This window comes from Pollicipes pollicipes, unplaced genomic scaffold (genome assembly GCF_011947565.3).
Source record: "Pollicipes pollicipes isolate AB1234 unplaced genomic scaffold, Ppol_2.1 Scaffold_6052;HRSCAF=7182_pilon_pilon_pilon, whole genome shotgun sequence".
Taxonomy (NCBI): Eukaryota; Metazoa; Arthropoda; class Thecostraca; order Pollicipedomorpha; family Pollicipedidae; genus Pollicipes; species Pollicipes pollicipes.
The window spans coordinates 9,650,611-9,663,674 of record NW_023596805.1 but is presented as its reverse complement, the minus strand read 5'-3'; the positions used below and the strand labels follow the sequence as shown (position 1 = coordinate 9,663,674).

Sequence of the window (13,064 nt, the reverse complement as noted above, 5' to 3'; positions counted from 1 at the left end):
TTAATTAAATGTCTTCGCCGTCTGTTTTTTACTCACCCTCCTTTTTCTTTGACGTTAAGTGGGTGGTCGTCATGACTTCGGAATGATAACGCCCGCCTAGTGTGGACACAAGCCTGCCGTTAGTAAATGGGACGAGAAAGCTGAATGGGCCGGCATTGATCCAGCATTCCCGGCAAGATGTGATTATTTTGCAGGATGTTAATGGTGACATAATGGCTACAACCAACGCACCAAATGACAAGAGTATTTGAATGACGTCACCGCCGAATAAAAGCAGACTATCTAAAAGCAATTTAGCCACATTTTCCTCCGAATGCAAGAATGTGTCCATCACGTATGAAGGAGGACCCTGTCAGCATTTCCGGGGACAGGCTGTCTCTCCTCATCTATGACAAGCGGACATTGCCATCGCTCCTGAATTTTATCTGCCGGTCTCCGCACCGTGCCCCGTGGTCATTCACACTCTTCGTTGCCTGATACGCGCCCTATGTCCCGTGAGCATATCGCCTGCTCGTGCAGCCGGCGCTGCGCAGCGCTTTACCTAGCGCGGCGACCGACGTGTCCTGCCAGCAACCACCGCAACAGCTGCCGGGAAACGAACCTGACCGTACAACTCGTGTGTGTCGTCTCTAACGCGGCGGCGCTGGTTACAGCCGGCCGACAGTCGCGCAGGTCGGTGCGGGTGGCGAGCGGCCGCGCACGCAGCCCCTGCTCCACCGACTCGCCCTCGCTGCGCCGGCTGCTGACGTCACCGCGTCCCATGACGTCGTCGCTGGCGGCGGGGCGCGCGCCGGCCTGGGGAGGAGCTGCCGGCGGAGCGGGACGGGCGTCCGCGACCATCAGGCTCGGCGGCGAGCCAGCCTCGGCGGACGCCAGCAAGGAGAGCCCGCACGGCGGCGAGACCGGCCCCGGCCCTGGCCCCGGCCCCGGCTCTGGCCCCGGCCCCGGCCCCGCCCCCGGCTCGGACGGAGAGGCCCTCTGCGGCGGCACACGGGGGCTTGGGAGTCCTGGTGGCCAGCGGATACCCGTAGGAGACGCCGCGGAGTCGGCCGGGACGGTGGCGGGTGTTGCTCAGAGCTGCGACCCTGATGCCGGCGGAGCAGAGACACAGCCACCGACACAGTGCGGTTCGACGACTGTTCCTGTAGCATCACAGACCGTACGGCAACAGGTAAACGGTAGCTTTAAATCGTTTCACTCGCGATCTGTTGCATTTAGAGGAAGGCAATGGGTGGAGTGCTGTAGTCCAAGATATGCTGTAGTCCAAGTTAATTTCACAACTATATATCAGTGGCATGACATTTGTATACACCCACCCACCCACATAGCATATCACAGAATATATATATATATATATATATATATATATATATATATATATATATATGTGTGGGGGGTGCATGCGCGTACGTGCGCACATTCGTGCGCTCACAGTAGTCGAGGACACCGTTCATTCCTCACCCGTCAAGCTTCCGTACCCAATATCCTAAGCATATCAGCGACCAATCAGTACGCAATCCAGAATTTGGCCGAATGGTCGCCACGAATTCCTGGCCGCTGGTTCCCTTCAGCTGGAGTGATGTGTGTGCTGGTGCCATGTCGAGTAACTTCAATTTGCGTAGTTTGATCAGCCTAGCAGTGTACTTTCACAGCCTTGTTTTGGTTTGTCGCACGGCTAGCCCTGCTGATGACGGAATTGCACCGTTTCGCACTGCGTCTTGAGTGTGAATGGTAGCCGTCACAATGGTGGCCGTTACCTGCGGGCCGCTGTTAGGTGTTGACCTGTGCGCGATCTGTGCCGGCAGACGGAGGTCAGCGCCTGTCAGCGGCAGCCGGCTGGGCCAGACCGGCCGCGCGCGGCGGACGCGTCAGCGCCGCTCGCCCGCGTGGCCGTGTTCAGGTCGGGGGTGTCTTGGTGTCCCGCCGCGCCCTCGGGCTCGCAGCGGCGCAGGCTGCCTCGCCCGGCCGTACCGGCGGCGCCCAGCGCCCGGCGTGCGGTGGTCGTCGACCCCTGGCGTCCGCCGCCGGCCGCCGCCAGGACGGACACCCCCGTAGTGCCGCCCACCGCCGCACCGTTCAAAGCTGGCGCGCCGCGCCCCATTGCCGACGCAGGTGGCGCTAGCAGCGCTTTAGCTAGATGGCGCTGTGAGCAGTCCGCCAGTGGCGCCATCGTCGACTTCCACGGCAAGATGGCTCAGCTACTGGCGCACGGTCTGGGGGAGGGGGAGCCGGAGAAGAGGCGCACATCAGCGCACGTGCGTGCAGACGGCATGCTCCGGTTCAGCCGTGAATTCCTCGCGTAACTGCGCTGCTATACGTCTGGGACAGTGGCTAGTCGATGTACGCGGTTGGCGTGTTCACGGCGGGGCAGGAGCAGGCTTCCGTGAGTCATCTCACAAACTGGTCGCTGCCGTCTGTAGCAAATGAAGGTTGTGATTTTCCTGTTGTGTTGGGTTAGTTTATTCCAAATCATGTACGTGAAATGGAAATCCTTGGCATTGTGCAGCGTGCGGTAAGATATCAACTTGGTCTCAAATTATCATACAGCATTGTTATTCAAGGTGAACACATGAATTGTCATCAAACACGGTCATATGCTAGAATTCAGCAGTAGTGCCTGGATGGGGTTCGGCCCTCTGGCGGAGGCGCCAGGCGCAGCCTTTCCGCGCAAAGCTGCCGCAACTTTCAGTGTCAATTGTGCCCGTGTTCACTGTATTGACCGGAAGACTGCACTACACAGTCGATCAAGATAACGGGTGTAAGTCATGAGCAGCAGCTCGTGGTCTTTATCTGAGATCGCGTCTCTCTATTGTCTCGTATTCGTGTATGTTCGCATATCTAGTATAGCACCTCCGTGATGTGATGAGCATGTCGTCATTATCTATCATGTTATCTCATTCTGCGTAATGGTCGAACCCACTTTATACAGCGAACCAAATGGTAGTGTTTCGGTTTTGAAGTCCTCTTATCGACGGTAGACCCGCTCACTTCAAGTGGACAAAATTATAGCGAAGGGCGCGCTAAGATTCCGCATTGTACTGCGTGGTCATTATTACGTCACATCAGAATAATGCAAGCTCGATGTTTCGGACACGCGGCGTCCAATCCATTCAGCACATCCTTGATTAGTTTACTCCTTGAGCACAACAGACAGGCGACGCGTGCGGGCCGCGTGGTGAAAGCCAGTAAACAGACGGCCGCGCGCCAGGATCGTCGGTGCTCGTAGCCAGGATTGCCAGGATTCCACTCAGCCAGGCTTCTGCTCAATTAACGAAGAAGCCTGCGGGCGGTCGCCTTGTCCGCCAATCAAAGCCGGGTTGTGAGTTTCCTCGTTGCGATGCGTTACTCCATCGGAGGCACTTCGTTCCCATCACTTCACGGGGAGGATTTCCATGGAGCTTGGGGTACGCATGGTTTGTTGCTGCATCTCAGCGTTCGGATCTGTGTGTTTACAATGTAAACAGAATGTACCAACAGTCGTTGTGTTCGTGTGGTACAGGTGTGCTGGTGTACACAGTAGACTGTCGGGGATGTTGTGAGCTACTTTGCTGTATATTTGTATTGCGTACTGCAGCAAAAAGGGGCGCATGTATGCGAGGGATCGGGCGATGCTACGCAGGTTCCCAATAGTACTTCGTGTCATCAGAGGCCTCATCGTTGCTTCCTTAACGGACCACAGCGCCAGGTTGTGCTGGATCAAATCCTCGTAGCATTTTTCGATCTGTTCATTCTCTTACAACTCGAAAAAGGTCTGAGAATGTCGCTCAGCTAGCGACGATTGTTTTTCTTCCACCACGCTCATTACATGCTGATTTCATTTGCGATAAAGTCCCGCTTGAGTCCACCTGATCGGGCACTAGCACCGCTGCTGAGAGCATAAATCAAAAGTAAAGTAATATCGATCGAGGCTTTTTTATCTCACTTTCGCTCCGACATCCGTGCATGTGCTGAACAGAGCACGTATCACCGCTGGAGCAAACATGCTAGCATGTTAAAATATCCATGCCACAAGCCTGGGACTTCCACTCCCAGCACTGACATGCACTGCTTCCAGACAATCCCCTCCTTGTACTTCTCCTCTGTCCACGCCAAGAGCGTGGATCCGTGGATCAAGCCAAGAGCATGATCCGCACGCTGCGTGATCCGCGTGCGGATCATGGCGCCGGATCAGTGCCAAAGCTCGGTGTCGACGCCCTTGTCGGCTCCGCGTGTGAGACCAGTCGCCTGCGGGCATTCTCAGGACTGCGTCGCTGCCCAGCCAGTGCTGTCGTCGATGTGCGCTCGCCGGGGATAATTACGCTTTCCTGGGCGACGGCATGTGGGCTTCTCGCCGTAGCGTGTGTCGGCGTCTCTGGCGCTATTGCTGGCCGATGTCGTCGGGGATACAGCCGACCCGGGGTCTAGTGTGGCAGTGCGGCAGGCATATTGGCGTGGAGCGAGACGCGTTGCTGGGACAGCCAATCAAAATACACGTCGTCGTCGCCTGTGTGCCGCGGCTTGTGTGCGCAGGTGCCGGTGTGAGTCGTGTTCTGGAGACCAGTGAAGTGAGCCGGCCGTTCTCAGACACGCTGGAGCGACTTTGCAACGTGTCTGAGACTTCGACCGCACACATGCGGCAGAAATGCAGACAGTCTGAGCTACCATTACCGTGGCGAACCGAACGCTCGATTAGCCTATTAGGGTGGACAAAACAGCCCTGGGCGGCGGGAGGTCACGTTAGCACAGGTCACAATCCAACCGACAAGGACAGCGCTGTGCTATAGCCAACACCTACCATATATACAAAGCACTGGTGTATTATACCCAGTTTTCTTGGCCTTCACTGACGCTTAACTGCCTTGAAAGCGCGATAGTAAAGCAAACCACCAATGCGGTCAAATGAAAAATGTCGTCTTTTCGACGGTTCCTTAAAGTATATGTTGGATTGTTCGTTGATAAGAAAAGATTTTACCTGGCGGCCAAATGATACGCCTCCTGCACAAGTCTGTGTCCTACATAATGCCACGAGACTTTCATATACCCTTACATATTAGATGAGAGGCGGTTATCTGGCTTCTAATAGCCTGATTATTGTGGATAGTACACACCTAAGCCCCATCATGTGTTGCATCAGCATGGTGAGGAGGTTTATGTAACATTGCGATGTAGATCTGACCGCTGTGGTTGGCGCACTGCGAGCAAATCTGCCCCATGGGGCTAGCAGATTAAAGGGCAGAGCAATGTCTTTCATCAGAGGACTTACCTAAACTGACCAACTGGCCATGACGTGCAGGTGATGATCGTATCGTTAGTCGCTCATGTTTTATAACATCGTATGTGTATCGCTGGTGTTGCGTCCCATTTGCATGTGTGGCGTGTTCTGTCTATATATGTGATATGTGCCGGTGCGGCGTTAGAAAAGCCATCTGCTGGATTTCGCCAAGGTTCGCAATAATAATAGGCATTGGGCATTAGGCATTAGGCATAGGGCATTGACATGCGACATTGGGCATTGGGCATAGGGCATTGACGACGGTGGGCTCCACGCCATTTGGGAGTTAACAGAACAGCGAAGAATACAGGGTGCCGCTTGCTTAACCTATTGCATATCTGGCAGTTCTGAACAGACCGACTGATAAAAATAGAAGGTAACGACTAATGGAACCAGTTATTAGAACCCAGCCCCCCCCCCCCCCCCGAAGTATGTTGGCAGCACAACCACTTCCGGCGTACTTGTCCTACCAGCACGTAGTTTGTTGTTTTTTATAGATTTAATCCGAATATTTTTAATGGATGGATTTCTGCGATCAGAGCTCACCCTAGGCATTGCTTGTTTTGTGAGCCTTGACCTCTGTCATCCGATCGTGACATTCCAGGTCAACGGCAAAATTTGGTGGCAAAGTTAAACGCACTGCAATGCTCGGCACGGTCCGTACTGCCCTCTGATGTCACCTGACCTTCAGCGCGGTTGCGCGTTCACGTGAGGCTCGAGGCCTGCTTTTCACAAAACTGTGAACCGAGCTTCGTCGCGCTAATGTCGATGAACACGACACGGAAATAAAAATTGCTCAGTTATATTGCGACGATCCCTGGACCATTTCTGGTCTAAGGAAAGTCAACTATCACTGCTTTACCGGGAAAAGGTTTCATGCATGGCTCGCCGTTGATTCCTATTTTCAAGATATGTCCCATGATCTCAGGGAATCAGCCGGCGCCGTCCCGCATCCAAAATTCAAAGGCCGTATGTTCGAGGTCCGGGCGGACCAGAAGCAGAACCTGTTCCCTATGGGATATGTTGTTGTTTGCTAGCAGTCGCTTCGTGCTATCAGTGTTATGCGGCACACAACTTCTTAAGTTTCTTGCAAGAGAAATTAGAAATGACACCAAACCATTTTAAATGCATTCACTAGTGCAGCATTTGCATCACGTTACAGGCTGATAAATGTTTGGTGTAAAACAAAGTTCTAGCCTACATTGTACATCTGGTGCATTTCTATAATCATGACGCAATTTATGTACTGAACTATTCTCTACCCGGCATCTCTTACCCTGATTTACGCCCCAGAGGCAAAAGTTGAGTGATGGATGCAAAGGACGTTTCTGCGCAACCGTCTATCATTCTCGTTACATAAGCTAGAGTATGAAGAGTAAAAAGCCTGGTTACAGTTCATCCTTGCCTTCTTGGAAGTTGAAGGTGTTATAGTGTGACATTTCTAGATTTTGTTAGCGGCGCTGCTTCAGCAAACGCTTTCTTGGACGGCGATTTACATCATAAAACCAAATGCAAGTACTTTCACGAATGGGTTTAAAAATTCCTTTGCAGCAGATCTTTTATACATGGGTTTAAAAACTCCTTTGTATTAGATTTCCTTCACTGACCGATCACCGCCAAGCATCTCAGATAATACTTTATAAGCCGGAGCAATCAACATACGCCTCTTGTTTTTTAGTTGTGTTTTTTCTTCGTTCTTCCGCCGGCTGTGATGAGCACATCGTGCCGCGGCGTAACAGACAGGTGATGTTGGCTATGTATTCACTGCGCACAACTGGACCCCGCCGGAACCGGTGCGCCTGTGGACATGACCCGGAGGTCTACGGTTCGCTTCCGTGGTGAGGCCCGGCTTTTGCAGGTCTTTTAAATGGTACGAGGCGAGACAAAAAGTGCCTGTGCTGGCCACGAGGATCCACAACAGGCCGTAACAGACTCTGGCCGCAACACAACGTTTAACATATGTATAAACATACATAAGTAGTATGCACAAAGAAACATATGTAGGATGTACCAACATACACACGTAGTATGTATAAGGATACATATGCAGCATGTATGAGCAAACATGTGTAGTGCGCATAAAAAACATATGTGGTACGTACAAACATACATAGGTGGTATGCATACACATGCATGCGCAGTGGAGCGATATGCACAAGTGGTACGCGGACATGAGCGCATTGTCACGATTTCTGCCCGCCCGGCTGTGCTACCAGAATGAGCTGCTCGGCCGTGCTTGTTTTTTTAAGGCTAGAATTGCAGTCACGGGTTAGACGATCGTCCCGAATTTCGTCACAGGCTCCTTGAACTTCCGATTTAGTTGAATTTCCGAAATTCCTTTTCCGAATTTCCTACTCGAAAAGCGTCAAGTATTGGCCTGAAGTTTTTTCCATGCAACAAATAAATCACCAAACGTGTAGGCCACTCGCAAGCTACCGGGTGGATTTCCCAATTGCATTTAAGAAGCCTAACCGAGGCTTGAAAGCTTAGAGTTAAGCGAACCAGCCTGGGCCGGCAGAATCAACTGGCGCATGGATGCAGCCGGGCGTAGGGTAGCAACGGCTCTGCACGATGGCCCACGGCGCTGCATTGTCTCCATGACCACATCCTGCGTACAGTAGCGTTTCCGGGTGAGAATAGGGACACCGTCCCACGTGACATACACTCCAAAGTGCGCGAGCTGCTCAGCAGCGTATGATGATGAAATCTGACACTGAAAATGATAAGAATGATGCGCGCCGCAATAGGACGTCACCTTCTGCACGCTGTTAAAAGCTCATTGGTGACTGAGCAGGTGCCAATTACATGAGAAGGGCCAAGTGTAATGATGCCGTCCAGAACTGTAGAACGTTCAGTCCGTGGCTACTTTAAGCCATACTCATTATTACATGTTGTTGGAAAACTGTACAAAAAGTAATCTGCGCGTTACTAACGTCCTATCTTAAACCAACATGTCAGGTGTTGTCCCATGCGGGACAACTCCCCTGTACCGAGACTGACGCCGCTGGCGGGCATTATTGCGCCCGTCCTGTGCCGGACAACTCCCCTGTACCGAGGTTGACGCTGTTCGCCGGCAGGACTGAGCCCGTGCGGGACAACTCCCCTGTACCGAGACTGACGCCGCTGGCGGGCAGTACCGCGGCCGCCCAGTACACGACTGTCCGGTACCCAGGCCGACGCCGCTGGCAGGCAGTGCTGCGGCCGTCCCGTACACGACTGTCCGGTACCCAGGCCGACTCCGCTGGCGGGCAGTACTGCGGCCGTCCCGCACACGACTGTCCGGTACCCAGGCCGACGCCGCCGGCGGGCAGTACTGCGGCCGTCCCGTACACGACTGTCCGGTACCCAGGCCGACGCCGCCGGCAGGCAGTACTTGCGGCCGTCCCGCACACGACTGTCCGGTACCCAGGCCGACGTCGCTGGCAGGCAGTACTGCGGCCGTCCCACCCCGGACAACTCTCCGCTACAGAGACTGACGCCGTGCGGGAACACCACACTTGATTGCGCATGCGCGGACGGGTGGGAGCGTAAGCAGCGTAGGGAATGTCACCTGCTCTACGCAGCGGCGCCGCAGCCGCGCATCAGCTACGCATGAGCTACGCATCAGCAGCACGCAGACTCCACGAAGTCCACAAACAAGGACACGGCTTTCATGTGAGCTAATGGAGACCGGCGATTACAGACTGATCCGGTTGGGCTCCGTTCCGCCGCATCGGAGACCGAGTATCTCGGAAGCAAGCGAAGCCGATTTCCTCTGATTGGCGTGTGTACATCTGGACATCCGCTGGCAGGCGGAACCGGGAACGGCATAGGGATTACATAGATTCGACGCTGGGTCAAAGCGATTATTTGGGAACGCTAAACGGTTTAAACAATGTGGTGGTTTCAACACGGATGAGATCACAGGTGGTTTCCGCGCAGGCTGGGAACGCAGAGCTTTGTAGGTAGGGGGTTAGAGGTCGGGGGACAGGGAATTGCTCAAGCACCCATAGATAACGCATCCGGTTGAATTTCCTTATTCACAAAGCTATAGCCAATATTATTGAACAGCCTAATTCACAAAGTTACGTATTCTTATTTACAAAGCTATATATATATTTATATATATTTATATATATATATATATATATATATATTAATGGCATTGTGTGAGGTGAACGTTTGAACGCCCCAAGCGGCCACACACTTGCTGGCAACTGACATTGCCTGGACCGGCTATCATGCAGCCATGACTGGGTCACGATCACCGTCCGCTTTGGCCGACATGTGCTGACGCAATACGGAAGTGACGGCGCGTCGCATCATATTTCAACAAAAGCTTACCTTTAGAGAAATCACTAGGTGCATGCCAAGATCAACGCTGCGTGTTTCCACGGTACCTGTTCGCGGTTAACAAACAACTGCTAAATTCACGATTTGTTCAAATTTGTCTTCTTCACTGTCTGATATTTTGGTGACGAAATACGGAATAAATTCAGCAAACGTGCCGGTGAGAACCTAACAAGCGGTATTTTAGGTTGTTTGTTCTACATGGCCATCCTGATATCACGGCTGACCCCACAGCACACGAGTCTTACGGTGCCAATATGTTTGTGTGCTCGGGCGTGGTCGGGACCAGATGGCAAAAAAAAAAAACGCGGCGGCGGCCAAAAACACAGCTCAGTGTCTACCACACTCGGAGACGTACATCGCTGCCCGAGATCTTCCGAAACAACCCGAAGTGCGTCACAATCCTGTTCCCGTGCCGTCACAGTAGTTTGAGCTTTCTCCAAAGTTTTTTTGTTTATTTGTTTGAGACGTCTCGGCCTGTTCAGACCATTTCACGCCTGGATGATGTTATTTCAAATTGGTGCAATTACATATGTTAAGAAAAGAGTTGTTTATTGACATCTACAAAGCTTGAAGCAAGCCGGTAAGTCTGAGAAAGTGAAAGACGATGTTAAGCAGTTCAGGATGGTCATTGCCAAGGACGTTTTTTTAAAGAAAACTCGATATTTTGATTACGACAAAAGGCCTGCATATATTTGCGATGCTGTTGATATTTTGTGCACTCAACAACAATATGTTTAACCGAAAGTGGATGATCGCACGGCTGACAGTGAGGACGAGGTTGGCTTAAGTATGTGTAGCTATGTGTGAGTGTAGTGTGTCCGATTCGTAGACGGGCCAGCGCCTTCTCCTCCAGTCGGTCTTTACGATGCGTTGATGGCCAAGGGGTAATGTCTGGTTTGATATCATGAAGTTGTGTTCTGGTAGTATCGGTCCATTGTTGTTGCCAAAAATGTTTTGTCATTGTGCGAATGGAATGTTTTGTAGATGCATGATCAAGAGGGATCTCCATGATATGTGGGTCTGTCAAAGCTTCCTTGGCTAGTTGGTCAGCCCGTGCATTGCCCATGATGCCTGTATGTCCTGGAATCCATAGAAATTTGATATTCATATCCTGTGTGTGTAATATATGATAGAGATTGACGATTGACTTTGAGAGAGTGGTTTGGTTTGATTGACACATAGCTACACATACTGATTGACACCAGGAGGTGGTGTGTGAAGTCTGGGTCAATACGAGATTGTACAGCTGTCTTTGAATTCGAACAAATCACTATTGTCTTCGTTGTATGGGTGTGTTGTTGAGTGTGTTGCAATGCAAGGAAAAGAGCAAATAAATCAGCCAAATATACTGAGGTGCCATCCAGTAACCGACAATGTTATGGTAATGCTCAGTGCAAATAACTGCACATCCGGTGTGGTTATTGGCCTTGGAGCCATCGGTGTAAATATAGCTGCTATTTTGATTGTTGAAAATTAGACGATTAAATGTTTGTTGAACATAACTTGTTGTGAAAATGCGTTTGGGATCATCAAAATGAAACAAAACTTTCCAAGGGGTTAACTGCCTTGGTGGTACTATTAAAGCAGGTGGCACGGAGGAAGGCGGCAAAGTAAACTGAAGAGTGGTACAGTAGATAGTGGTTCGAGATGCTATTGTAAGTCCTGAGCGAAGTTCTGCCGGATCTAGGTAGTTATGGTGAATGTGAGGTAAGATATGTATGGATTTTAATGCTGGGTGACTGGGATTTTGTCGCACTTTTGTTATGTATCTCAATGTGTGTTCCATTCGTCGGAGGGCAAGAGGCATAACGTGAGCGTCCACTTCAAGCGCTGAAATCGGGAAGTACGCAAAGCTCCTTGGGCAACTCGCAAAAACATATTTTGTATGGTGGATAGTGGTTTGAGAGTGTGTTGGCTGCGTCCTGCATATACCACGGAGCCATATTCAATGATGGGAAGAACTAAGGATTTGTATAGACGTAATAACGATTGGCGGTCGGCACTGTATCTTGACCCGGAAATGCCATCTAAAGAAATTTGGTCGTTTTAGGCATTTGGAGCGAACATGCTCCACGTGCTGTCGCATCGATAATCTGGGGTCAAGAACGATGCCAAGAAATTTGAAAGACGAAACGAAAGGAATGTAATGTGCATCTAGTCGAAGCCGAAAGTTGGGAGTAAACCACGCATATTTTTGCTGAAAATCATAACTGCAGATTTGGGAGCGGAGAAGAAACGGAACCCGTATCGCTCTGACCACTGCTGCACCTTGTTTAGGGCGGCTTGGAGCCGTGGCAGCGAATGGTCATATTCAGCGTCTGAGCACCAGATCACGCTATCGTCCGCAAACAGTGAAGAGGAAATACCCGCTGGTAAGGAGTCAAATAAATCGCTTATCATAAAATCAAAGAGAATTGGTGAGATACAGCTCTCCTGTGGGAGGCCGTTTTCTAGATGGTGAGTGTCGGAAACGGCGGATCTGCATCTCACACGAATGGTCTGATGCTGGAAAGAAACCCAATAAGATTATGTGCCAAATGGCCTTTAAACCCTAACTGATGGAGCTCGAAAATTAGTGCAGGTTTAAAGACCATGGTCGTAGGCTCGGCTAATATCCAGGAAATACAGCAGTTGTGTGGTGGTCGATGTTTAAGGAACGTCTGAGGTCAGTTTCAAGTCTGATGACATGGTCTATTATGCTACGATTGCGTCGGAAACCACATTGATTTTTTGTAAGCAGGGCAGTTTCGTTCTAACAATCCAAGAGATTCGCTTCACCACCATGCGCTCAAAAAGTTTTCCTAGGCAGCTGGTAAGTGCAATGGGACGATAATTTGAGATCTTTGGTGTCTTTCCTGGCTTTGCAAGTGGAATAATGATGGTGTCTTCCCAGGCGTCAGGATATGGCTTGACCACAAATCATTAACAACTGCCAAAATAAAACGAAGCATATCTTCTGAAAGATTACGAAAAAAGAATAGTATAAACGATCATGACCTACCGAGGTATTGCCGGCGGACATTACAGCCTTTTGTAGTTCCAGGAAAATGAAATGGTAAAAATGACAGTCTTCGGGATCATCGGAAGTAAAACAATTAGGATGTAAACGAAAACGGGCTTGCGCAGTTTCCACAAGTCCTGGTTGGTAATTTCCGGATAACCTACACTGAGAAAGAATTTCAGCAAGAGCATTGGTGATAAGAGGTGTTGCCGAAATGATTTGGTTATTAATGCGTAAAGTGGGCAATGAAATAGAGGTGCGTTTTCCGGAAGTGCTCGAACCAGTCCCCATAGCTGGCTTAGAGGCAGCAAGCAGTGGACTGCTGGATGTATGCTTGCCAAGAATGACGTTTAGTTTTCCTTATAACTCGTCTGGTTCGAGCCCGCTCATAATTTCGGGCAAGAAGATGAGGTACATCATGGTGGCGACGAAGCAGCGGAAAGCACGTTTTCCGACGCGCAATAGCGTTCTTAACTTCGG

At 50.8% G+C, this 13,064-nt stretch overlaps 1 protein-coding gene across 1 annotated transcript in view; it reads left to right on the top strand.

The window, feature by feature from the left end:
• LOC119104768 (uncharacterized) overlaps nucleotides 1–13,064 on the top strand; it is a 179,734-nt gene that overhangs the window by 156,968 nt on the left and 9,702 nt on the right. The window contains 3 exon segments of the mRNA XM_037228487.1: nucleotides 654–783; nucleotides 1,806–1,811; nucleotides 2,039–2,286. Of these exon segments, the coding sequence (XP_037084382.1) occupies nucleotides 654–783; nucleotides 1,806–1,811; nucleotides 2,039–2,286 (384 nt within the window).